Here is a 27,934-nt window from a genome sequence, read left to right as displayed (position 1 = left end):
GCCAGCGGAGCAGGAATACGGAGGTGACACACAAGCAAAATATTCCGGTAACTAGTTCTTGAAAGTTGTTGGGGGGTTTTTTTTTTGTGTTTTTTTTACCAACCACATCCCACAGTGAGTCACACACTCAGGATGGTAAGCTGCCTCGGGCGTGTCAGTCCATGCCCATGTCATTGTCTTGTGAAGAGGCACACACAGGGGGAAATGGTTTTGGCTGAGGATGATGGTGTCTCACGTCTGCAAACACCATGAGACATGATGACAAATCCTGTGGCTTCCTGCACCGCACAGATTGTTAAATCAATTCTAGAGAATAGTCAAACTGTTAGAATATTGCAAGTGTAATATAAAATTAAAGGACTGAACCCGTTTTACCAGCAGGAGAAGAAGAATATAAAAGAGTGGTGGGAGTTCAGGAGTGTGAAAACTCGCCCTCCCCCTGACGCCAATCCGCCGCAGGCCCTCCCCCTGACGCCAATCCGCCGCAGGCCCTCCCCCTGACGCCAATCCGCCGCAGGCCCTCCCCCTGACGCCAATCCGCCGCAGGCCCTCCCCCTGACGCCAATCAGCCGCAGGCCCTCCCCCTGACGCCAATCAGCCGCAGGCCCTCCCCCTGACGCCAATCAGCCGCAGGCCCTCCCACTGACGCCAATCAGCCGCAGGCCCTCCCACTGACTCAGTCTTTTCCTTCTTTTACACCGCAATCTATTTTTCCCTCCGTTTGCTTTTCCTGTCTGCAGCCTAACGCTGTGGAAGACGGTACCTGACCTCCATGAGTCACACAAACAGATGCAGTAATAAGCCCATATATACAGCAACCTCACCTCTATGTAAACGTAGTGCTCCGCGTGGGATATGCAGTGTAGATAGGCATTAAGAATAGAGCATTCGTTACACCCCGCTGACCAGCGATCAACCGACCGTAGCACCTACAGATGAAAGAGTTACTGGTCATACTAATGTTACATCTGTATACCCACCAAGCACACACAGGTTCTGCTACATCTCCAGCTCCCTGCTATTCCTGAATCCACCAAACATACATAGCTCTCACTACACCTAACACTCTGCTATTCCTGAACCCACTAACCCTTCAACTCTCTGTTATATCTGAAATGTGGCATCACACTGGGCTAAACAATCATTGATAACACTACACCTTCACACTAATCGGTACTCTCTGCTATTCCATCACACAACTCCCCAGCAAACTCTGCCATCGTTGACACACTACTTCACCTGCACAGTGGCGCTGTGGCATCCTGGCACTGTGTAACTTTGCCTATCCGCTGTGCTGAGGGATTTAGGAAGTAAGTAGGGGAATGACGGACCTTTATATTTGCTCTTGGTCGTCTGTGGAATAATACAAGAAAACATCAAGGGTTAACACGCAGCCTGAACAGCGGACTGTAATTTAGTAACACAAAAGAAAACCGTTAATAAAAAGACAGTTTTTGAATTCTGTTACATAAGAAATATAATTTTAGAATAGCCGTTTACCAATATTATCCTGAGGCCATCTGCTGGCAGAGTGGTGGTAGTGTTCCGCCCCTACTAGTACCCACCTTGGTGAAGTTCCACCTCTGGATGAAGTGCCGAGAGGCGTCCCGAGCTGCTTTCCCGTGAATGACAGCTCCTACGTCCCTCCACGGCATTCGGGGATTTTTTATCCGGTCAATAAAATCTAGAATCACAGGAATAAAATTGCAGAGATGGAAGGAAGCTGGCGCTACATGTGTCGAGCGGGTCCAAAAATAGTAGAGATCGGGAGGTGAAGAGGAAGCTACATAGACGGAGGGGGCTCGGAACTAGCAGAGGTGCTCAACTGGGTGAACTTGGCAATTGTAGGGAGCTGGAGGTGAAGGGAGTGCTGTGTTCCCCATCATGTCCCTCCACATACAGAATGGAGCTTAGGCAAACCGAGGGGGGGGGGGGGGGGTTTCCTAGTGCTGGGAAACCCCCCTCCAGGCCTGCAGCACTGTATAATTGAGGTGGTTGGACCCTGGACCCGCTTCACATGGCTCTGCTCGAAAAGAGAGCTGCGTGCGGCTAACAGTAGTGCACGCAGCATTGCCCGTCTATATTATGGCGATAGGGAGAGTTGGAAAGCAGCCAAGCACTGTCTAATATTATAGCTCCGCCCCCATGCATGCTGGTCACACCCACTGGCGGCGTGGTGTGCAAACCTCCCCTCTGCAAACCCTGCATTTGTCCCTGTGGAGCTATGAGTCTGTCCCTCCCCCTGCAGGGTGACACAGACAGAAGGGAGCTAGGAGTCTGCCCCACCCCCTGCAGGGTGACACACTGATAGAAGGTAGCCATCTGTCTCTTACCCTCAAACGGTTTCTCCAGCTGCACCCAGTCTCTGAGAATAAGGTTACTGTAGTCTTTGCCCAGCCACATCTGGGACACCATTGCAGGCTCTTCAGGAGAATCGTCAACAGCTGGGGACGCGTCCTGCCGAGAGACAGCAGGAGGCCACCTTAAAAGGAGTAGGGAGCAGCGAGAGACAGACAGCAAAAGAAGAGATATCAGAGAAAAGGAGGAGATATAGGGAGTGTTACATGGAGTACTTGGAGAAGTTATAGGGGAGTACTTCTGCAGGAGTATGAAGTATTAGGAAGGTCTTATATTAGTAGGAGAGATTATTTTACAGATACCTGTAGATTGTACAAGTAATGGAACGGAGACGAGTAATGCGATGGAGTTATATACCAAAATTATTGTGACAGAGCAAGAAGAGTAATGTGATTAAGCAACAGGATTATTGCTTCCAGATAACAGTAGTAACGCGATGGAGTAGTGTGATGGAGAGAGAAGATTAATGAAAAGGGGTGGAGTAATGCAAGGAAGTAAGAGGAGTAATGTAATGGAATAACAAGAGTAACGTAATGGGGTAAGGAAAGTAACAATTTGAAGTAACAGGAATAAATGTGACCGAGTAACAGGCTCTTCCATCTCTGTGTAGACTGATACCTTCTGCTGCGTCTCTGTAGAACCTACGTCAGTCAGCCGGTAACTGTGATCGTCCCATCGCCCGTAGGCTAAGTCTAGACCACCCAGAAACACCACCGATTGGTCAATGGCCACCATCTTCTCGTGGTGGGCCCAGAGGAAGACGATGGAGGACACGTGATCCGGATGACGCATCACCTAAAATGAAGAGCGAGAGATGAGGAGGCCGCACTGCACCCTGAGGAGCAGATACATGACGGGGATGTAGTGAGAGGGAAGGCAGGATGGACTAGCACACTGGAACGCAGACACTATGATGGTGAGTGTTCGAAACATTCTAGAATTCTATGTAACTCAACCATTGTGTGTTTTTTGAGGGTGCAGGTTTCCTCCCCTCTTACCTTGATATTTGGGTGGAGGAGCATTAATACTCTCTTGCTGTACCCGCTGTTAATGCCCAGAGCCAACTCCACCTCCTTAAAGAGTAAGACACAAACCCGCACTCCGGCCTCCTGCAACATTAAGGACTGTTGTTACGGTAGTACAGAACATAGAGTTAAACCAGCAATGTGAAAGATGAAACATTCTCGGTCAAGTCATTATTTATATATAGTGTCTACATATTACTAAAGAATAATAAATTAATATGCCACTTCCATATATTTCCTGTACACATCAAACAAATGTGACACATGAAAGACTTTCGATAGATGGGGAAATTAAAGCAAGTGGACATTGTGTCGTGGGATCTAGTTAGGTCGACATCTCCCAGATAACACACAGAAATCAGACAAACCTCGGCCCTACAGAGACTGGCATCTGGCAGCCCATGGCCCATGAACCAATAGATCAACCGTCCCGGCTGACTCTGCTTGCCCTGATCAACTACAAAAGAGTAGGACCTTGAGAGTAATGTCCCTTTGCCAATCAAGCTAAACAGGACTCCCAATCACACTGCAATGTTTATCGCATTAACCGGTGTGCTCGTCCAGCTGTTAGGTATGTCTGGTCGAAGAGGATGCCAAAGGTAAGATGTGGGCAAATCATAATCATTTCTCACCCTAGGACAAAACCCCTCTAATATTAAGATGCTGTTGAGTGTTTCCTACTCTCTTAAGATGACTACCACAGCACCTCATAGGTGGTACCATTTAACAATGAGAAGTAGATCTTGATTTTAAAAAAATATATATAAAAGGAAAAAAATGTAAAAGTAAATAAAAATACTACAGATAAAAGGTGATAAAACCATATCGGAGGTGGTGTGTGTGACCTAGGCACAACTTATATCTCAACAACCCAGGTTGGTGTAATGGGCGTCAAAGTTCATAGGCATCCTACTGACCGCCTTATGCTTCAAGATGATGTCAAGTCTCCAAGTATCATCTGTTGCCGGTCGCTTTAGGTGAATCTCTGGGCTGAGCCTAGACAGATTAGATAATAGAAATCAATGTAGATAGGTCTGAGAGCTTGGAAGCAGATGAAAGTAATAACAGCTATTTTTTCAGAATTAAATATTTTGACTGCAATTGCCTGAGCCCTGGATGTAACTGTGCACTACAGCAGTCCTACTGATACACCCTGGATGGCATTGTGTTGTAAAGCAGTCCTACAGATAGTCGCTGAAAGCCGCCATGTACTTGAGCAGCTCCACAGAGATACTTGCATAACTGTGCATAAAGCAATTCGTCAAATATACCTTGGATGTCACCCTGTACTAAGACAGTCTTACAGATACATCCAGAACGTCGCCGAAAACTAGAGCAGTCCTACACAGACCCCCTGGACATCCCTATGTACTAGAGCAGGCCTACACAGACCCCGTGGACATCCCCATGTACTAGAGCAGTCCTACACAGACCCCGTGGACATCCCCATGTACTAGAGCAGGCCTACACAGACCCCGTGGACATCCCCATGTACTAGAGCAGTCCTACACAGACCCCGTGGACATCCCCATGTACTAGAGCAGGCCTACACAGACCCCCTGGACGTCCCTATGTACTAGATCAGGCCTACACAGACCCCCTGGACGTCCCCATGTACTAGATCAGGCCCCCCTGGACGTCCCCATGTACTAGAGCAGGCCTACACAGACCCCGTGGACATCCCCATGTACTAGAGCAGGCCTACACAGACCCTGTGAACGTCCCCATGTACTAGAGCAGGCCTACACAGACCCCGTGGACATCCCCATGTACTAGAGCAGTCCTACACAGACCCCCTGGACGTCCCCATGTACTAGAGCAGGCCTACACAGACCCCGTGGACGCCCCCATGTACTAGAGCAGTCCTACACAGACCCCCTGGACGTCCCCATGTACTAGAGCAGGCCTACACAGACCCCGTGGACATCCCCATGTACTAGAGCAGTCCTACACAGACCCCCTGGACGTCCCCATGTACTAGAGCATGCCTACACAGACCCCCTGGACGTCCCCATGTACTAGATCAGGCCCCCCTGGACGTCCCCATGTACTAGAGCAGGCCTACACAGACCCTGTGATCAGGCCCCCCTGGATGTCCCCATGTACCAGAGCGGTCCTACACAGACCCCCTGGATGTCCCCATGTACTAGAGCGGTCCTACACAGACCCTGTGAACGTCCCCATGTACCAGAGCAGTCCTACACAGACCCCGTGGACGTCCCCATGTACTAGAGCAGTCCTACACAGACCCCGTGGACGTCCCCATGTACTAGAGCAGGCCTACACAGACCCCGTGGACGCCCCCATGTACTAGAGCAGTCCTACACAGACCCCCTGGACGTCCCCATGTACTAGAGCGGTCCTACACAGACCCCGTGGACGTCCCCATGTACTAGAGCAGTCCTACACAGACCCCCTGGATGTCCCCATGTAATAGATCAGGTCCCCCTGGATGTCCCCATGTACCAGAGCAGGCCTACACAGACTCCGTGAACGTCCCCATGTACCAGAGCAGTCCTACACAGACCCCGTGGACGTCCCCATGTACTAGAGCAGTCCTACACAGACCCCCTGGACGTCCCCATGTACCAGAGCAGGCCTACACAGACCCCGTGGACGTCCCCATGTACTAGAGCAGGCCTACACAGACCCCGTGGACGTCCCCATGTACCAGAGCAGGCCTACACAGACCCCGTGGACGTCCCCATGTACTAGAGCAGTCCTACACAGACTCCGTGAACGTCCCCATGTACCAGAGCAGGCCTACACAGACCCTGTGGACATCCCCATGTACTAGAGCAGTCCTACACAGATCCCTGGATGTCCCCATGTACTAGATCAGGCCCCCCTGGATGTCCCCATGTACCAGAGCGGTCCTACACAGACCCCCTGGATGTCCCCATGTACCAGAGCAGGCCTACACAGACCCCCTGGACGTCCCCATGTACTAGAGCAGGCCTACACAGACCCCGTGGACGTCCCCATGTACCAGAGCAGGCCTACACAGACCCCGTGGACGTCCCCATGTACTAGAGCAGTCCTACACAGACTCCGTGAACGTCCCCATGTACCAGAGCAGGCCTACACAGACCCCGTGGACATCCCCATGTACTAGAGCAGTCCTACACAGACTCCCTGGATGTCCCCATGTACTAGATCAGGCCCCCCTGGACGTCCCCATGTACCAGAGCGGTCCTACACAGACCCCCTGGATATCATTGTAAAGCTCAGTCTTACCACCAATCAGTGATAAAGATTTCCTCCCGTGCCTGCATTAGAGCATCCGCCACAGCAGCAAAATAACTAGAGCCATTAACGAACCTAATGAGAGAAATAAAATCACATATAATGGGGGGAGGGCAGGAGTAGAATAATAGGAGTAAAGCAAGGTGGGCTAGACACAGAAAGAGCAGTGAAAAGGTCCACACCAGTCACTCACACAAATAAAACATCCTCACCATTTCACTTGTGTTGTCTGCCTCACCGCGGCTTGGGCGTCAAATCGATGGATTCTCAAGAATTCCATCCCATGATCTTCAACGAGCTGGTTAATCTGCTGGCCCCACCAGCGAGCTTCACGATACCCACTGCACTTTAGGATCAGTGTCCTGTAATTTACAAACGGTCAGCACCTGGATTTAGGGGGTGTGAACTGGATGAGATTGTGGGGGGTGCACAGTTATTATTGTAGGATGTATTAATTCACGATGCCCAAGGGTGTTAATATGGAGCACCAGGCTCCGTCTCCCATCTTAGTAGTGGTGTCCCCTAGTGAAGACAGGAAGTGGGGGAGCCTCCAGCCATCCTCAACGCTCTACTGAGCATGCACAGACAGGAAGTTAAACAACAAGAACCTGCAACATCTACCACCAACGTTGCCGATACCTATTACATATAACAGCACAAGTGCCCTGATACTAGGTTTCTGCCAATAAAGGGAACTAGGTGTCTGCTTTTGCATTTAGAATTATGCATTCTCCTCTAGTTCCTCAATATTTTGTGCCTTAGGAATATCACGTGTGGAATAGTGAATTAGGGTAAACATAGTGCTCTAGGAGTTATAGTGACGATATAGTTTTATGGATAATTTTGTTCAGTTTGCATGGGGAAGCTTCGGCATAGGACCCTGTCCGATGATAGTCTTCACCACCCAGAGGACTTTGATAAATAGGGAGAAGCTCCAATTCAGATTTAGGACTTTTCTCCCTTTGATAAATAGACCACTTGGTATACGGTATGTAATACATGATGCTTTGTGTGATCAGTCGTCATATGGAACAAAGTAATCCAGTGGAAATCACTAGCATCAAATAGGTATATTCTTTTATTTTGCTGACGTATCTCCAAACATGAGCAAATGCTGACCAACATCTACAAATACATTTCCCAGTGCCTTCGATACATTGATGAAATATTTTATTGTTTCACCCCATTCGTCTGCATCGCACGACATGATCCAATAGTTTTGTCCAGAGGTCTAGTGTGGAAGATTGGCTAACTAGCATTCTTCCGTGGAACACTGCCCAGATTTATTAGACTTTCCACCAGTTCCTTAATTGGTCACTGACAACTCAACTTTTCAGTGAAGCTCACCCTGATTAATCCCGTTTGCCTAGAATATGTGCCTCACTTATTCTCATTTTGCATTCAGAGCCCTTTTCACGTGTATTGGTTTGTTTTATGGAGCAAAATGCATAGACCTCTTACAAATTGTACAGCGCTACCTAAACACTCAGTGCTTAATAAATACTGGGAGACCATATAACATTTACTATAACCCATTACAGTGAACATTGCAATGAACAGTCCTCATATCTTTTGTAACCCAGCAATGTCTGGACACTTGAATTGCTCCCAAAGTCTCCAGCCCCCCGGAGTAGACACAAGCTGCAGTGGGGATTTCAGTAACACTCTGGCTCAGGTTTTGTTGAGCTGTGAATTGTAGATATTTGTCCCATCTTGTTCCTCAAGCGTTGACAGAGTTCTAAAAGGGGTACTTTACACGGCTATTTATAGAGCTTCTAATCACAGAAGGAGTAAGGATTTCAATACTTCATACTGTCCGATGGAATGTACAAGGTCACAAGGCCGAGATTAAACAGGTCATTTCATTTCCAAGAACAACAGAACAAACTTCAGAAAGGAAACCAGCCCTCCAGGGGTGAAGGTCTTGGTTGGAGTACAGGTCAAGCATCAAAGAATAGAAAAACATTTATTTACTTTTCAAACCAGCAGACTTTATAGAACAATAGACAGTCTGACTTTACGTTAAACCTAAATTTGTCCAAAGTCTTTTCTACATTACACTTTGAGTCTCACTAATCTGGCAACACAAACAATATAATGACGGATTAGAGAATAGTCTTTCCCCATTAGAGGGATTGTAGGGTGAAAATAAGTGGTATGTTGGAGAATTAACTGAATTGTGGAAGATGTTAGACAAAACCATTATCTACTTATTCTGACTGTTGGGCTTTTAATCTCGGAGCAAAGAAAACACAGAGATTTGCCAGATTAATTACAATTGTGAGTTTTAGCCTCTGCAATTACAACTAATGAGATTTATCGCTGTGCTACCTTTTGCAATTAATCGACTGGGACTAATCTCTGAGAAATTTTATTACACAGATCAAAATAGCGCTGAATTGCAAAAGAGAAAAAAATTGCATCATCATCTATTTATTTATATATATATATATATATATATATATATATATATATATATATATAGCATGACTGATTCCGCAGCGCTGTACAGAGGACTCACATCAGTCCCTGCCCCAATGGAGCTTACAATCTAAATTCCCTAACACACACAGACAGAGAGACTGGGGTCAATTTGATAAGAGCCAATTAACCTACTAGTATGTTTTTGGAGTGTGGGAGGAAACCGGAGCACCCAAGGAAACACACGCAAACACAGGGAGAACATACAAACTCCACACAGATAAGGCCATGGTCGGGAATTGAACTCAGGACCCCAGCACTGTGAGGCAGAAGTGCTAACCACTAAGCCACCGTACATGATTGAGAAGAGATTAATTGCTCACATTATAGCCAGTGGAGGAGATTAATTGCTTTGTGGTTATTGGATGCAATTAAATTGCAGCACTGCACGACTGAAGGTAATGGTCATGCTGCAATTAATTAAGGACAATTGCCTGTTTAGATCCCTCCATAAGAAACAATTGGCTGCAAAACTGGCAATCGCTGGTCACCCTCTGATTCAGCGACTGTAAATCACCTGTGTAATCTAGCACATTAGCGTTCCAAAATATAGGTATTAACAAAGGAGTGGCTCAAGAGTGGGATACAGCCAATCAGGACATTATGCGTTTTCAAATGGAGTTAAAAGTCGCTTAGTGGCGTGGCTGGAGAGAAACATGTTACGGCCACTGATTGAGCACAAAGCCCATATACGTTAGACAGGTTCCTTTCCATCCACGCTGGAGCAAGCAGCGACTTACAGTCTGAAGAGCGGGATATAGTCATTGACTATTTCATTATTGGGCGACCACCGGGCCCAGATATATTAAAGTACTCAAAGGCCATGGTCTAAGGAGAAAGAATGTTTAAATAACGCCGATTTCCCATGTTGAGGTTCGCTCTTCCCATCTTCGCTTTAAGCAGATGGCCGACCCCACATTTGGCAAAATGGATTAAGATACCACCAATGAGTGGAGACTATCACCCTCGGGATTTAAGTGCCGCTACTACTTCGGAAACCACTCAATGCTTTTCTCGCTTCAAGCCAAACTCCTGGGTCTACCAACAAGCATCATCAGCGGTGTAACATGGAGGAACATGAGCCTTGGTGTAAATTTTTGGTGGGGTGTTGGAAGATGACCCCAATCTGGTGACTACTCCACATCTCAGAAACCAACTTGGTAAATAGTATACAAAACAGACCCTGAATTGTACCGTTTTACATACCGAGCCTTGCTGAAAGTAAATTCTTCCTGCCAGGAATACAGAGCCTCTATCGGGCAGTGGACTTCTTAGATGGTAGAGCGCCATTTCCTGTTCTACACTTAGACTCTATCGTAGTTACCAGTCAATGCTACCGATAGCCAACAGACACTCAGACTCCCAGTAGGCAATCGCTACCCCTCCCCGTAGCCTCCAACAGGAGATACTGTAGAAGTTCCACATTTTATTGGCTCATGTAGATCCAGATATTTTCTTTTATGTTTTTATTAGATATGATTGATTGCCAATGGTCATAAAAGAATTGAAAGTGAGGAAACATCAACGACCCCTTACCTTGAGTAGTTCTCTATCCTGACGCCGTATTTAGTCTCTGTAGCTTTTTTACCAACTTCGGTTTTGAATTCAGGATCAAAGAGGAGTACAAAGGAAATTTCCCCAGAGTCTGGTTTCAAGTAAAGAAGAAATGAATCCTTGACCACCAGCCACCTAGACAAGATGAGATATTGTGCTCAGGCCATAATCCGTCCAATCGGAGCCAACTCATGATACAATACAACAGAAGAAGGTTACTCATTCCACTATTTTAGTCCGGAACACAAAATATAGAACATAAAAGAGGAACGTGAAGATGCTTAATCAACTCACCAGACAGAGCATAAGAGAGATTGAGGAAGAGTAGTGCGGACATTAAAGAAGAGGAACAACATGGAGGGAAGGAAGAAAATATAGTTATGAAAAATGAATATAGATGAAGAAACGGACAAATGACTGCCCATGGGTCTGACCTCTTTGACCAGCGGTAACAGATCTGGTGATGGCCAAAGCAGTTGAGACCTTGGATTCTGTGGCCCCCTGATCTCTTCAATATAAACCCCTCCCTAAAAAACACAAAAAAGACAAGTTTGGTTTCAATACACATAAGAACCGTATTACGTCAGGTATTACATGATAGATTTTCTCTGCCTTTTGGCGAAGATCAAGTGAGTACCTGTCCGAGTAGGGAATTCCTGCACCTGAAAGGACTATGGGAAAGCTTTGTCTGGCCAAGAGGCCAGTAGCTTGAAAGCCTGGGATAGTGCCCCTGGAGTAGTGACCCAGGGGTGCCTGAACTCACCTGGGGAGTGGTGACCCTCACTTGATTACGGCACTTTGCACGAACCCCACTTTCAGCGACACGCTCTTCCTCGCCCCGGCCTTTTGGCTAAGCAGGAATCATTTTTAACAACTCGGCCGAAAGGCTGGGGCCATTTTGCACGGCACTAATTTATTTATTTAATTTTCTCACTGTTTTGTCACTTCACTTTTATATATGTTTTTTTTCCACGGATTAGAGGAGGTGCTGGAGCCCTTATGGGTCCTGATTCCTGAAAATCTAGGTGGGGTGGTGTGGTTCTAGTGGCTCCCACTCCCCTGAACCATCTGAGGTCTCCTCTTTCAGGGGGAGGCATAAGTGCCAAGGGGGAAGCTTCGGCGGAACCTTTGGTTAAAGGGACCCCCCCTAGCCTTGTGGCGAACGGGGTCTGAAGACCCTTGCCCCCTAAGGGCCCTTATGGATCTGGGATAGAGGGACCCTTCCTCTTTGGAGGAGGGTCTGAATGCTACCTTGGCGCACTTTTTTTAAGTTACTCACTTATTTTTTCGAGCACTAGGGTGAAAGTACGTTTTTCAGGCTTCAATAAAAAAAATAAAAAAAAAAAATAAAAAAATTTACATGATAGATTTCGTTTTTTTCCCCAGCACTGATGATTTTAGCTAGAACGCAAGATGCTTCCTCAATATTTATATTCATTTTATTGATGCACCAAGAATATGATGGGAGGAGTACATCATATGGAGCACAGCGGATATATGGCTACGATTGTCACTCAACCAACTGTAGAACTAGTGAAGCAGTTATGTCTAATGTGGTTGAGTTTAGACATTGAAGACTTTAGTACTCACAGTCCCTTAGGTCCAAGGTCTGATATGAAGGAGAGATGACTGACCTCCAGGAACTCCATCTGAAAGAGAGAGGAGATACGGTTAAAAAGATCAGACATTGGTACTGACCTCTAAGTCGGGTTAAAAAAAAAAAAAAAAAAAAAGGGTACTAGCTAAACGAAGGTTGCAATCTGTAACTTCAGTGCAGAGGTTGAGACGTGCGATTAGGAAATCTCGAGCCACCAATTCTGGAGGTCAAGAAGACCAAGCTGGAGGACAGCTGAAGGACATTGCTGGCCCCATCTAGGGCCTGGCTCACCATTGCATGGTAGTTCCGGTAGAAGGATTTGGCCAGTAGCACGTTGAGGTATTCTGCAAGGTGCTTCTGCAAATTAGAAGATAGATTTGTATAAATGCAGGAATATGGAAGACAAGCAGAAGAGGAAGACCCCACATGGATCATCTCAGCAGCCTATCCAGAAACTGATTTATGGAGGAAAGTTCCTGAAAAAATGTTCTAGATGGCTTAAGGAATATGTAGATACGTATCCACCATCAGGTGGTGTAACAGAACAATATTCTGCTAGGTCTCCCAACACCGTCCAATAGGATTCACAAGGCTAAATTCTGTAGGAAAATGGCTTCCAAACAGATTGGGATCCAGCCTCTGATGTAAAGAAAAAGTCCCCACTGAAACGTAATTAAGGTGTTAATATCTATTCCTGATCTTCAGGATTTGCATCTTATTTTACTTCATGCAAAATAAACCCATAGTGAATTCAGGTGGCTTCATCCATACATCCAAAATCCACAAAGAAAATGAGATAAAGTCAAGTTTAACCACTCGGTACAAACAGTGTGACAAGCTGTCACCTGCAGCAGCCAATCAGATTTTTGACCAGTCAGGTGTTTGTTACGCCAATGAAAGCTAAATTCTGATTGGCTGCAGCACATTCATGCTCTGGGCACATAAATTAATTCATATCTGAACAATGAGAAGTGTTTATTCTGTACTGAGAAGTGTACACAGCCTCATTACACACCTGTTTGCTGGAGGCCCGTTGTGGAGACTCTCCAGAGACGTGAGGCAGAGAGGGCATCTCCGAAGTGGTTTCAGCGCGGGACCGCGTCACTGCAAAGCTGGGGGTAGTATAACAGACCAATGCTTAATTTTCTTATTTACGTAGCAAGAGCTAAACCATAATAGGCCGTTTACAATACTGCACCTTACCGGGACAACGGGTTGAGGGGCAGGAGAGAGACGAAGATTTTGTGTCTGAGAAGATCCCGATGAAGTTCCTGAAAATGTTTGAATCTCTTTTTGATGCTCCATTGGAAGGGGCCATGTGTCAGGTCTACGGAGTATAACGTGCTGGTACGTACCTGTCAGACGCAATACAAAGTCAGTAACCGACACATGAATATACTGAGAACACACTTTTCTCTCCGTCACTGTGTCACCCTGCAGGGGTAGGGACAGACTCATAGCTCCCTTCTGTCTGTGTCACCCTGCAGGGGGAGGGACAGACTCATAGCTCCCTTCTGTCTGTGTCACCCTGCAGGGGTAGGGACAGACTCATAGCTCCCTTCTGTCAGTGTCACCCTGCAGGGGGAGGGACAGACTCATAGCTCCCTTCTGTCAGTGTCACCCTGCAGGGGGAGGGACAGACTCATAGCTCCCTTCTGTCTGTGTCACCCTGCAGGGGGAGGGACAGACTCATAGCTCCCTCCTGTCTGTGTCACCCTGCAGGGGGAGGGACAGACTCATAGCTCCCTTCTGTCTGTGTCACCCTGCAGGGGAAGGGACAGACTCATAGCTCCCTTCTGTCAGTGTCACCCTGCAGGGGGAGGGACAGACTCATAGCTCCCTTCTGTCAGTGTCACCCTGCAGGGGGAGGGACAGACTCATAGCTCCCTTCTGTTTGTGTCACCCTGCAGGGGGAGGGACAGACTCATAGCTCCCTTCTGTCAGTGTCACCCTGCAGGGGGAGGGACAGACTCATAGCTCCCTTCTGTCAGTGTCACCCTGCAGGGGGAGGGACAGACTCATAGCTCCCTTCTGTCAGTGTCACCCTGCAGGGGGAGGGACAGACTCATAGCTCCCTTCTGTCTGTGTCACCCTGCAGGGGGAGGGACAGACTCATAGCTCCCTTCTGTCTGTGTCACCCTGCAGGGGGAGGGACAGACTCATAGCTCCCTTCTGTCTGTGTTACCCTGCAGGGGGAGGGACAGACTCATAGCTCCCTTCTGTCTGTGTTATCCTGCAAGGGTGGCACAATATAATCTGTTTCTTATCACCTTGGAGCCAGTAGTGTAACGCTCGGTCTGTGATATGTGAGCCGAGACCGGGACCCCTTTCAGGAAAACGGCCCCTTGATGTTTGAGAGATTTCTGCTCATAGACGGTGAGGAAGGGACTGAGATGAGAACCTGAAAAGGGAGACAATGCAGATAGAACATGAGAATATACATAGAAGTATTTGTGTAAGGAGAATGGAGGACAGGACACTTGAGGCAGTAATCCACAGTTTTCTCATCACTCAGCCCAGGATAAGGGCGTGTAGTGAACGTGGCACCTGATTGGATATCGGCTGGAACTGAATGGTTCTCTGGCTTCCGACCAACACTTTATTGCCACCATATAAAGCTGTATAGCGACCACCAAATAGTCTCAAATAAGGAACGAGCACATTTAGGGACTGTACTGAAAATGGTCCATAGCAATCAGATGTTAGTTACATTTTCCAATCTACAGTCGAAAAGTGAGATCATTATCACGTTGCTATGGACAACATCACCTTTGTCAGCTGCACCAGAGTATTTTAGTGCCTGTTTATGTAGATCGGTTGTTAGCTGTAATTCCTCGATCAGCCATTATTTTTGGCAAATTGACATATTACAGAGATCAATATTATACTCTAAATGACTGCAGAGATTATATTTAGCCAAGTGTGTCCATCATGCTCTCTTTCACCCTTCTGTAGCAGATTGCCATCTATATCTTGTATCATTCTGAGCCAGCAGAGTATGAGTGACAGTTTTCAAGACTTGTCCTGCAGAAATGAATTGTATGGATAACAGGATTAATTTGCTGCAGCCAAAGATGTAGCAGCGGTAAAAGAAGAAAGGTCACCCTGGTTTGTCCGGGAGAATATAAATCGGCCACTTCACACTCTGCCAGCACTCAGACCAGTGAGAAGAGCCGGCATAGAATAGGGATTGGCGGGTGAGGAACAAAGCGAAGCTAAGTATGAAGTTAATATTAACATACTAAACATGATTCCTATTAGTCCATGCCCCAGGTGAACCGGACCACACATTAAATGTCTATATATGTCCAAGACAGGCTTTTACCATCTTCATCTTCTCGTATAGAGTCAAGTTCATCGAGTTCGATATTTAAGGCAGCGGTGTCGAGGTGTTCCGGGAGGAAACATCCGTCAGGACTGTCCGGGTTCCGCATATTAATTAACACCTGGAGGAGAGAGACAGATGGTGACCGTATACCAGTCCTTATAAATAATATAAAGACTTCAGTGGCCTGTGACCTACTACAGGATAATCTATTTGTCAAATAGCCTGGTTATTATTATTGGTGTATAACATGGACAGACAGCTAATGACAAATCAATCATCCTCCTCAGGGGAAACACAGGATTTGTAGAGGGGGGGGGGGGTTTCCACACCACTCCGCCAGTGGGCGTGGCCAGCATGCATAGGGGCGTGGCTATAATTTTAGACAGTGCTTGGCTGCTCTCCAACTCTTCCTATCCCCATAATATACATGGGCAATGCTGCGTGGACTACTGTTAGGTACACGCAGCTCTCCCTTTTCAAGCAGAGCCGTGTGAAGCGGTGGCTGGGTCCAGCCACCTCAATTATACAGTGCCTCAGGCCTGGAAATGGGGTTTCTAGGCACTAGGAAACCCCCCTCGGTTTGCCTATGCTCCTAGACCTGGATATTACAAAGTAGACAATATGTGGCAAAGGTGGTGGAGGTAGAACATCTAGTCGTTCCTGCCAGCCAGATGGCAGCTGGAGACCCACCTGTGGCCTATGTCTGCTCTACATCTCCTAAGTGCCTTGACTTCAGGTCAAGTATTCTGGATTTACCAGCAGATTTTAAAACTGAAAGCAAAAAATAACGTATACAGACAATGCAGCGTGGTCCAAAGAAGATCATTCAAATAGTTAAATGTCACAAGGTGAACAGTCACAAAAACCAACAGTATCCATTATGCCTAAAATTATCTGCCATACCTAAAATATCCTAAATTGCATTTAAAATTTACTCCATCTTTCCCACCTTATTATATTGCATAGCAGTGCTCCTCGCAGTGAATACAGACGAAAATACTCAGGGACTCATTTATCAAACATTCTAAGAAGCAAAATTGGAGGTGTTGCAACCAATCATTTTTAAAACGTTTTTTAAGTCTTAGCATTAAACCACTTTTGAATCTTTATCTATATTTTATGAGTTCTTCAATGCCTTGGAGCCTCATTAATGAAGCTCTGGAACCAAGTAGGTATTTAATCACCTTTACCCAAAACGTAACAAAATCTGATTCTGCAAGAACTCACCAGAGCTGGCACAAGGATATGGGCTGATCAGGCAACAGCCCAGGGCACCTGATTGTATGGGGCACCAAAATGTGTAATAATGTAAGTACAGTACAGACAATCAAACACTGGTAGAGGCCAATAATGACTTCGGGGGCAATCTATTCAGAGCTGGGGGATCAGACATACGGGCCTATTAATTAATTAATTAATTAAGTGATCGAACCAGTTTTCTAAACCTCTTATCACTTTAATTTATCAGCAAAACCTCGTACAGAATGTGTCTGACACTCAACATAACCATTTATTTACATAGCGCCATTATTTCCGCAGCGCTGTTCAGATAATTTCTCACTCCCATCAGTCCCTGCCCCATTGGAGCTTGCACTCTAAATTCCCTAACACACACACACACACACACACATAGACTAGTATTAATTTTGTCAGCAGCTAATTAACCTATTAGTATGTTTTTGGAGTGTGGGAGGAAACCAGAGCACCTGGAGGTAACCCACACTAACATGGGGAGAACATACAAACTTCACACAGATAAGGCTATGGGTGTGAATCAAACTCCTGACCCCAGCGATGAGGCATAAGTGCTAACCACTGAGCCACCGTGCTGCGCTATATTTGAGTCCCTCAGCTACAAAGACCAGCAGCGTTAAAAGGTGAGCACGAGACTGATTTGCGCACGCATGACCTATGCAAAAAATGTAGAAAAAAAAAAATTTTGACTTGTTTGAAATTCTCTTCTCTATTCCAAGACTGGATCATGTCTCAGTTATGTGAAGAGCGCAGATTTAGTCCAAGGGAAAAAAAAACGATTACATAATATCTTCTCTATGAAAAGTGATGTTTTCTGTGGCGTTAATAAGCCACGCTCATTATTTCTTCATTAGCATAAGAAGAGGTAGTAAAAATATTATTCGGCATAGCTCTATACGGAGAGCCACAAAGGACAACGACTAGTTAAGGCTCAGTTTCCACAGAATATAGATCACCCCCTAAGCTGCAGTCACAAGTTGGCTCTCGTTCCTAGATACACACAAGAGCTCACACACACCATGCTAGACAAACATTTCTATAGTACACACCAACTACAAACACTATACAGGCTGAATTCCAGCATGTGGAATTGAGCAAGACAGAGCCACCCCACAGCTTGTATGGATGAAGATGTAACCACATCGGAAACGGATTAGGAAATGTTTTCACCAGGCAATAACGATCTTCAACCTTTGATAAATACGATCCCACAAGGTTAATTGCATTCAATTTTTCAAACTGGTCACACACAGACGAGCAGGAGAAACTGGGTGGGGCTAGACCACACTGTAGCCAATCAGGGCCATACAAGTTAACAGCAGCACAGAGTTTATAAGACATCACGTTGATGAAAAACAGTGCGAGAATCAGTAAAACAAACCAAGCTACAACGAATAAAAAAAAGTGATAACATGTCTGCGTTATTCCACGGCTGGAGAGTAAATACACCTGCAATGTACTACAGAGGCCTTCATTGGAAGCCAAATATGTTCATGGGTTTTCGCATAATGAAAATATCTTTGTCCCTCTAATAAATATCTCATCCACACCAGAGGAACACTATACAGGTCATATTACAAAAATGATGACGAAAATGATCTTTGAATAGTGACAGTCTTTTTCAAAGTAATTTTAAAAGGAGGCAAACATTTGTTTACCCTGTGAAATCCTTACGGCAATTAGCTAGGCGTGAAAATCTGCCAATTCTTAACTAGCGTTCTTAACGCGTGTCCAATGCATGCAGATTGGGATGAGTAGGATTGCTCTGTGTCCAATGTCCGCACACCCACTTGCATTTTTTACCAGCATGCTTTGCACAATACGAACGCTTCTTGCGCCATTTAATGCGTTTATCCCAAATGGCCTGCCAAACGGAATTAAACATCCGACTTAACAGCATTTCCCGTGGTTTCATATGAACTTCTAAATGTAATTCAAAGGCCTGCGAGTAGAAGTCATCGCACCATTGGGCAAGTGACTTGGCAACAGATTCGATATTAACTCCATGGTGGATTAGGAATTAAATTTGGCTACTTACGAAGCGGTTGGTTAACGGAGGCTTATCTCAGCGTGTAAAGCAGGACAGGAAACAAGACAAGGGCATATTCAATTCCGATCCGTGGGATTGCGCCGGAACGGGCCGCGAACCTAATCCGCGGTACCGCAATAACGTGGATTTCGTTCGCTGTGTACGAAAATCTGCGTTATTGCGGTACCGTATTACCGGCAGTAGTGCGCATTTTCCGCGGTAACGCTCGTTACCGCGGATCGGAATTGAATATGCCCCAAAGAGTCATCAACGCACAAGACGGACCTATGGAGCAGCCTAGGGGGCCTCGTTGTTAAGGGGTTTAATAGTTCGTTTTCACTGGTCAGTAGAGTTTACTTTCATTTCACCCATTTCTTTAAAGGGGTTGCTGTCAGCAAAACCATTAGGAAGCCTATTTATCTCAGGATAGGAATAACAGACTAAGGGGCATATTCAATTGTTTAATTGTCCCGCGGCGTCAAAAGTATTACCGTTATTACGGTCATACTAAGCCGGATTTCAGCTGACAGCTCCCTGAGCTGCCAGCCAAAATCCAGCGTTAAAGGTACCGTAATAATGGTAGTTATGCGCATTATTATCGTAATGACGGCAATAGTGCGCACGCTGCGTTACTTTTCCGCATAACACCAACAACTGAATATGCCCCTAAGGGTATTAAAAAAAGAGAAAGAAAATAAATATTCTTCAAATAAAGCATTTTGTTTATTTAAAAGGGATTCAAAATATTTTTATAATTTAAATCAAATAAATAAAAATATTTTTAAAAAATAAAATAAACAAACATTATTTGGTACTTTTACTTAGAAATGGCAGCGATAGGAAATTTTATTTTTCCTTGCAGAATAATAAAACAAACAAAAAAAATAATACTCACTATCCCCTGCGATAGGGTTACCAAAGAAATACCCCCCCCCCCTCCCCCTCCCAAGCTAATGAAGAGCAAGTTGGTTTGGGGGTTGGTTTCCTGCTTTACAGACTAAGTAATTACCAATCCCAACTAGACCATTAGTGGTTAAATGACTCTCTACAGTACACCCCTCCCAAAAGCAAAGTCTATAAGTGTCCACTCAGCTGAAGAATGTTTGTTCTTATTTATTTGGTCTTCCTGGGATACCCGTGGGGGTAAGGGAGGTGCTCCAAGTTACCCCGTGTGGTGGGATGAAGACTATTATGAGGTATTTCCTTGGAGTTCGCTGTATGCACCATATCCTGTGGATCCTGTTTATTGAGTAGTTCTCCGGAATCCTGTGGAAATATTTGTCACCTGTAACCGTCCCTTTATCTCTGCAACCAACCAGGTCAAGCGTAAAACTCTACTCTTCGGCCTCCTGTTTCTGCGAGCTGAACTCGCACCTCTGCGCTTTGCCCGGCACTACTAGAATTATTAATCCAATTTAGCAGCGCTGCAGAGTTAACTATCTAAATGTCCAGGGACCATGTGACGCAGAAGGTGGCAGTAACCCCTCCGTTATCTTCTTACGGTGCTGGTGTAGACAGTTAACCCTTCAATCGATCGAAGTGCATAGAGGTCTGTAACCGGTGGAGCCAGCAGACCTGAATGGGGTCCCAAAATCTCTTGAGGGCCCCAGATTGATATAAATGGCCTGAGAAGTTCAATGGCAGCATCATATCGGAGGGGAGAAGGGAGGGTCCAGCACTGGGGTACATTACTGTGGTAGCTAGATAACTGCCCACAAAAGGTCAAGCAATCAACCCTCCCAATATCAACACATACCCGGTAACTGCCCTCATCGGAGCAGCACCACCTCCAATACCGGGCACAGCGGGTGCGGTATTTCCTGATATCTCAGTAGAAAGAGATGGACTCAGACCACAGTATTGGGGACACGACCATGGTGGGCTGCGACCATATAGCGAGATGGAGTATGACCGATAAAAGGGAGACAGAACTGGGATACAAAGTAACAGGACATTCCTCATTCTAGGGAAAGGGAGGTCACACAGAAGGGGTTAAACACTCCTTGTACGCAGAGTTAATATTGGATTATGTAAAGATATACGGATATCTCTGCTATTCCTGTACTGGTACAAAACACACACACACTTTAAACAATTTCTTGAATGTTCTTTAAACTTGACACAACACAGGACTATATCAAATATTACATTAAATGTAACATTCTGCTATATCACTACATAGTCATAACCTAACATACCTGCTATTCCTGTACTTATCCAGCTTCCATATTTTCTACTACACCATCATAACCCCTCACTGCTATTCCTATACAAATACAGTTTCCATATAATCTACTACACCATCATAACCCTCCACTCTGCTATTCCTGTACTGATCCAGCTTCCGTATATATCACTGCACCACCACCTATCACTCTGCTCCAGCTTACAGATCTGTCTCTACAGCACCACAGCCCATACATATCCTATTTCTGTGCTGACTCAGCTTCCATATACACCACAACCCATCACTCTGCTGCTCAGGTACAGACACACCATATCCTCCTCTGCAGTGCAGAGAACACTTCTATTCCAGGAACTTATGAGAAAACTCGGTCACTACTCTGTACTGCAGAGAAATTTACTGTTCCTGAACTAATCACACAGCCGGACACTACACCTAAGGTGCTGCCATACTCATCACAAACAGCTTAGTCACTACATCACAGTCTGCAGTGCACCAACCCCTCACACACTACATCCAGCCGGGGCCTTGCCCTGAAGTCACCTCTGTTGTTCCTGAGTTGAGAACACATCACTGAACCTCCATTCTGTAACTCCTGCAACTGATGCTGTCCTGTGATCTCACTCTCCGTCCTTCCCAGTGCAACAATCCCACAGAAATACAGCAACGCCCAGACTGTGAGAGACGGATGAGGAGGGGAAGAGTATCACACTACACCATAAAGCTGCAGGCTGCACCCAGCGCAGACACCACTACACCAGAAAGCTGCAGGCTGCACCCAGCGCAGACACCACTACACCAGAAAGCTGCAGGCTGCACCCAGCGCAGACACCACAAAGCTGCAGGCTGCACCCAGCGCAGACACCACTACACCAGAAAGCTGCAGGCTGCACCCAGCGCAGACACCACTACACCAGAAAGCTGCAGGCTGCACCCAGCGCAGACACCACTACACCATAAAGCTGCAGGCTGCACCCAGCGCAGACACCACTACACCATAAAGCTGCAGGCTGCACCCAGCGCAGACACCACTACACCAGAAAGCTGCAGGCTGCACCCAGCGCAGACACCACTACACCATAAAGCTGCAGGCTGCACCCAGCGCAGACACCACTACACCATAAAGCTGCAGGCTGCACCCAGCGCAGACACCACTACACCATAAAGCTGCAGGCTGCACCCAGCGCAGACACCACTACACCAGAAAGCTGCAGGCTGCACCCAGCGCAGACACCACTACACCAGAAAGCTGCAGGCTGCACCCAGCGCAGACACCACTACACCAGAAAGCTGCAGGCTGCACCCAGCGCAGACACCACTACACCAGAAAGCTGCAGGCTGCACATAGCGCAGACACCACTACACCAGAAAGCTGCAGGCTGCACATAGCGCAGACACCACTACACCAGAAAGCTGCAGGCTGCACATAGCGCAGACACCACTACACCAGAAAGCTGCAGGCTGCACATAGCGCAGACACCACTACACCAGAAAGCTGCAGGCTGCACCCAGCGCAGACACCACTACACCAGAAAGCTGCACCCAGCGCAGACACCACTACACCAGAAAGCTGCACCCAGCGCAGACACCACTACACCATAAAGCTGCAGGCTGCACCCAGCGCAGACACCAGAAAGCTGAGGCTGCACCCAGCGCAGACACCACTACACCAGAAAGCTGAGGATGCACTCAGCGCAGACACCACTACACCATAAAACTGCAGGCTGCACCCAGTGCAGACACCACTACACCAGAAAGCTACAGGCTAAATACAGAACAGATACTACCCCCTAAAGTACAGCCTATATCCAGTACAGAAACTACTACACCATGCCATGTATACACACACACACAGCCCAGTACAGACACTACTACACCATGCCATGTATACACACACACAGCCCAGTACAGACACTATACCATGACATGTATAAACTACTACACCATGACATGTATACACACACACACAGCCCAGTAGACACTACTACACCATGACATGTATACACACACACACACAGCCCAGTAGACACTACACCATGCCATGTATACTCACACAGCCCAGTAGACACTACTACACCATGCCATGTATACACACACAGCCCAGTAGACACTACTACACCATGCCAGGTATACACACACACAGTCCAGTGCAGACACTCCTACACCATGCCAGGTATACACACACACACACACACACACACACACACACACACACAGTCCAGTGCAGACACTACTACACCATGCCATGTATACACACACACACACAGCCCAGTACAGACACTACTACACCATGCCAGGTATACACACACACAGTCCAGTGCAGACACTACTACACCATGCCAGGTATACACACACACACACAGCACAGTACAGACACTACTACACCATGCCATGTATACACACAGCCCAGTACATACACTACTACACCATGCCATGTATACACACACACAGCCCAGTATAGACACTACTACACCATGCCATGTATAAACACACACACAGCCCAGTACAGACACTACTACACCATGCCAGGTATACACACACACAGTCCAGTGCAAACACTACTACACCATGCCAGGTATACACACACACACACACACACACACACACAGCACAGTACAGACAGACACTACTACACCATGCCATGTATACACACAGCCCAGTACATACACTACTACACCATGCCATGTATACACACACACAGCCCAGTACAGACACTACTACACCATGCCATGTATACACACACACAGCCCAGTACAGACACTACTACACAATGCCAGGTATACACACACACAGCCCAGTACAGACACTACTACACCATGCCAGGTATACACACACACAGCACAGTACAGACACTACTACACCATGCCATGTACACACACACAAAGCCCAGTACAGACACTACTACACCATGACATACACATATATATATATATATATATATATATATATATATACATACACATATATACACACACAAGTTAACCCGTGCATGATACTCATGCATTCTAGTCAAATCAAGCTACTTAAGGTGTTAAAAAGGTTCTTGTCATGCATTTGGGCCTAGCCCAGGCCTCCTCAGGGGAAGAGCGTTACTTCCCAACACAAGCGCCCTTTTTTAACGTGGTTTTGTCCACATGTCACCACCTCATCATTTTTCTCCATCACCTCATCCTTCATCTTCATCACCTCATCCTTCATCACCACATCCTTCATCAAGCTACTTAAGGTGTTAAAAACTCCCCACTGTCGCCCCCGGCAACCACCAACCACTCCCAACTGTCACTATTCCTTCAAGAAATATATAGGTCAGTGTATAACTCTGCCCAGCAGGTGGCGCTGCAGCTTGTTTGTTTTTTTTCACACACGCCACTAGGCATTTATATAGTAGATACACACACACACACACATACATACATACATATACACACACACACACCAGTAGACACTACTATGCCATGTATTTACGCTCATAGCCAAGTAGACACTACTACGCCATCACTCGTATATATACACAGATATACCAGTTAAGGATAAAAAGTCTTCATAGTTTAATGGCTTGTTAAATAATTTAAAGTGGACATTGACAATAGTTAAGCTTGACTGTGCTGTACCTACGCATTAATAAGTAATACTGCTTTGTAATTAGCACAGTGCTGTCATTACAAACACCACATTGTATAATAAACAACCACAGTACACTGGATAACAATACTGAATATACACTGATAATGATCACACTGCTCTGTATAAAAATGAGAATCTATATACTAATAATCAGACTACACTATCATTATATTGGGTATTTACAAACACCATATTCAATGCTATTACACACTAAGTATTCTATCATTGCAATAAACATTGATAAGACTGGTCATATACCTGTGCTGCGTGCTGAAGTTATTGTAGAAACAGATAATAAAAGTTGTGACTCAGACACATATTTGCATTATTAACTATTTAGCAACAATGACTGGGGTTTCTGAAAGATGAGACACATATAGTACATGTGAATATGTCACACCCCCTATAACATCCATATAAGCAGACACCTGTGCATTCAGGACGTCACTACAAGTTATACAGCAAGTCTCACAACTTCCTCACTGTGTATCCAGTGTATACAGATCACAGCTATACCTCTATGTATGAGTATATCTCTATATCGTTCATGCACATGTCAATAATAACAGTACCTGTCTGCAGTCCGTATCCCCTCACTTCCTGCGGCACAGGTAGCCCTCCCCAAATCTGCACTCTGCATGCCAATCACTATACAGCCACTCCCCCATCCAGCCCCCCCAAATCTGCACCCTGCATGCCAATTACTGCACAGCCACTCCCCCATCCAGCCCTCCCCAAATCTGCATGTCAATCACTGCACAGCCACTCTCCCACCCAGCACTCCCCAAATGTCCACCCTGCATGTCAATCACTATGCAGCCACTCCTCCATCCAGCCCTCCCCAAATCTGCACTCTGCATGTTAATCACTATACAGCCACTCCCCCATCCAGCCCCCCCCCCAAATCTGCACCCTGCATGCCAATTACTGCACAGCCACTGCCCCATCCAGCCCTCCCCAAATCTGCATGTCAATCACTGCACAGCCACTCCCCCATCCAGCACTCCCCAAATGTCCATCCTGCATGTCAATCACTATGCAGCCACTCCTCCATCCAGCCCTCCCCAAATCTGCACCCTGCATGTTAATCACTACAGCCAGTCCTCCATCCAGCCCTCCCCAAATCTCCCTCCTGTATGCTAATCACTACAGCCAGCCCTCTACCCTGCATGTCAATCATTATGCAGCCACTCCCCCCCCAGCACTCCCCGAACACTCCCCTATGTTAATCACTGTACAGCAGCCTTGCCCAAATCTCTTCCCCGTGCATGCCAATCACTATGCAGCCACTCTCTCATCCATCCCTCCCCAAATGTCCACCCTTCATGCCAATCACTATGCAGCCAGCCCTCCATCCAGCCCAAATCTCTGCCCCTGCATGCTAATCACTGTACAGCAGCCTTCCCCAAATCTCTCCCCCATGTATGCCAATCACTCTGGTATGCAGACGTTCGTCCATCCAGCTCTTACCAAATCTTTCTTCCTGCATATCAATCACTATGCAATTACTGCACCATGGTGCCCTCCCCAATTCTCTCTCCCAGTGCACGCTAACCACTATGCAGGCAGCCCTCCCCAAATCTCTCCCCGTCTATGCTAACCACTATGCAGGCAGCCCTCCCCAATTCTCTCTCCCAGTGCACGCTAACCACTATGCAGGCAGCCCTCCCCAATTCTCTCTCCCAGTCTATGCTAACCACTATGCAGGCAGCCCTCCCCGAATCTCTCCCCGTCCACCCAGCCCTCCTCATACAAGCTCTGCCCTACCATCTCTCTGTAAATCTCTCTCAGTACTTAATGATCACATATACTATACAGGTGCATTTATTTTTTTAGTCGGAACTGCGTAGCTAACAACTCAATGCAACTGTGTGATCAGAGTCCTTTCTGGTTTTCCCACTTCTGATTGCAGTTATTTAACTGAGGTCATCACACTGTGCTAAAGAGTCAAGTTGTCAGAATAGGTTTCAGCCTTTAGATTTTTATCAACCAGACCCTAACTGTACATGCGATTCTCTGCAGAGTATCACACCCTTATTTTCAACTCTAATTTGCAGACTATTAGGGTTCCTTTCTAAAACCTGCTTAACAATTATTGCTGGTAAATAATGTAAACAAATGGACCTCTATGCATACACTCTCTGACAAGCATTCACCGTCGCACTATACCACAAATAATAGATGTCAAACTTGACATACACTGCTGGTTATTTAAAATAACAGTGTGCTCAATGCTTAGAAACAAACTCTCAGACATGATTCTATGATAATTGAACAAAAGAACAACTGACTTATTATAATACTAGCTGAAGGACCTGACATTGCTGGGTTTAAATCTTCATATTATTAAGTTATCAATGAGTTGGATGTAGCTGTCAACATTTTAAAAATAATTAGCTCTAATAACACACCCATGAGGTGACTGCCCAGTGTCATTTTTGTTTTTATATTAAATGTCAGCCAAATCCATCCAGTAGAAGGCCCAGAACAGGCTCCCCGGGTCAAAGTTCTGCCCAGCGTACACCAACGGTAGGTTCAACCGGGATCCGAAACCCCCTAAATCTTGGCCAAGATCCAACTGGACCATCTCGCTTTGGTTTCATCCCAATCAGGGGGTGTAAAAGATATTCGCCAACAAAGTTTTTCTTTTATATATATATATAGATATATATGTGGCGCCCAGGGCTGCCAAGAGGAATTCAGGGCCCGGGTACAACAAATTCATGGGGCCCCCCCTCATAGTCTAGTAAGCCTCAAAAAAAATTTGCGACGTCACAAATTTTTTTTAATGTGTGTTCATACATTCAGGGGCATGGCAATACGCCGTTGGGGCGTAGCTAGCCTAACGGCGGTGCAAATTTTTTCGGAGGTGTGGTCATGCATTTGGGGGCGTGGCAAATGCGCCATTGGGGCGTGGCTAGCATCAAAATCACTAGGCTCTCAATTCGCCGGAGCGTCACATATGTTCAAGCACTCCTGACTTTCAGGACATCTACCACCACAGTGTAGTATACAAAGAATGCAGTGTGTACACAAACAGTTCAGTCTTGGCCTACACCTTACATTGGGCACAACATTCACCAAAAATTGGTATTGTCCCTACTAGAATCACAACATTTCACACACTGTGCTGCTCTCTCCTACCTGTTCTTCTCACTTTCACCACCTGTGCTGCAGGTTTCTTTAGTTGCGGCTTGTCCGGATCCAGAAATGTTGAAGGACCTATTTTGAAAAAAAAATGGCTACATTTAGA

The 27,934-nt window shown here is 46.2% G+C and overlaps 1 protein-coding gene across 2 annotated transcripts in view; it reads right to left on the bottom strand.

Moving 5' to 3' along the window:
• PLD2 (phospholipase D2) overlaps positions 1 to 25,331 on the bottom strand; it is a 34,398-nt gene extending 9,067 nt beyond the window's left edge. The window contains exons 1-18 of one of the 2 annotated variants that reach the window (XM_075206379.1): positions 25,254 to 25,331; positions 15,587 to 15,707; positions 14,532 to 14,662; positions 13,465 to 13,616; positions 13,277 to 13,373; positions 12,553 to 12,618; positions 12,255 to 12,313; positions 11,099 to 11,191; positions 10,647 to 10,799; positions 6,842 to 6,991; positions 6,621 to 6,704; positions 4,301 to 4,379; positions 3,357 to 3,467; positions 2,977 to 3,153; positions 2,334 to 2,457; positions 1,566 to 1,684; positions 1,240 to 1,353; positions 825 to 929 (exon numbers count right to left, since the gene is read on the bottom strand). In XM_075206379.1, coding sequence (XP_075062480.1) covers positions 825 to 929; positions 1,240 to 1,353; positions 1,566 to 1,684; positions 2,334 to 2,457; positions 2,977 to 3,153; positions 3,357 to 3,467; positions 4,301 to 4,379; positions 6,621 to 6,704; positions 6,842 to 6,991; positions 10,647 to 10,799; positions 11,099 to 11,191; positions 12,255 to 12,313; positions 12,553 to 12,618; positions 13,277 to 13,373; positions 13,465 to 13,616; positions 14,532 to 14,662; positions 15,587 to 15,695 — 1,923 coding nt within the window. In that variant the 5' untranslated portion in view covers positions 15,696 to 15,707; positions 25,254 to 25,331. Of the gene's footprint in view, positions 1 to 824; positions 930 to 1,239; positions 1,354 to 1,565; positions 1,685 to 2,333; positions 2,458 to 2,976; positions 3,154 to 3,356; positions 3,468 to 4,300; positions 4,380 to 6,620; positions 6,705 to 6,841; positions 6,992 to 10,646; positions 10,800 to 11,098; positions 11,192 to 12,254; positions 12,314 to 12,552; positions 12,619 to 13,276; positions 13,374 to 13,464; positions 13,617 to 14,531; positions 14,663 to 15,586; positions 15,708 to 21,600; positions 21,709 to 25,253 lie in introns of those variants that run through there. The other variant, XM_075206378.1, reaches the window with a different exon arrangement.
• Between the last annotated feature and the right edge of the window lie 2,603 nt (positions 25,332 to 27,934).

This window comes from Mixophyes fleayi, chromosome 4 (genome assembly GCF_038048845.1).
Source record: "Mixophyes fleayi isolate aMixFle1 chromosome 4, aMixFle1.hap1, whole genome shotgun sequence".
In the NCBI taxonomy this organism is placed as follows: domain Eukaryota; kingdom Metazoa; phylum Chordata; class Amphibia; order Anura; family Limnodynastidae; genus Mixophyes; species Mixophyes fleayi.
The sequence above is the reverse complement of the archived record's forward strand: the minus strand, read 5'-3'. Positions and strand labels throughout refer to the sequence as shown.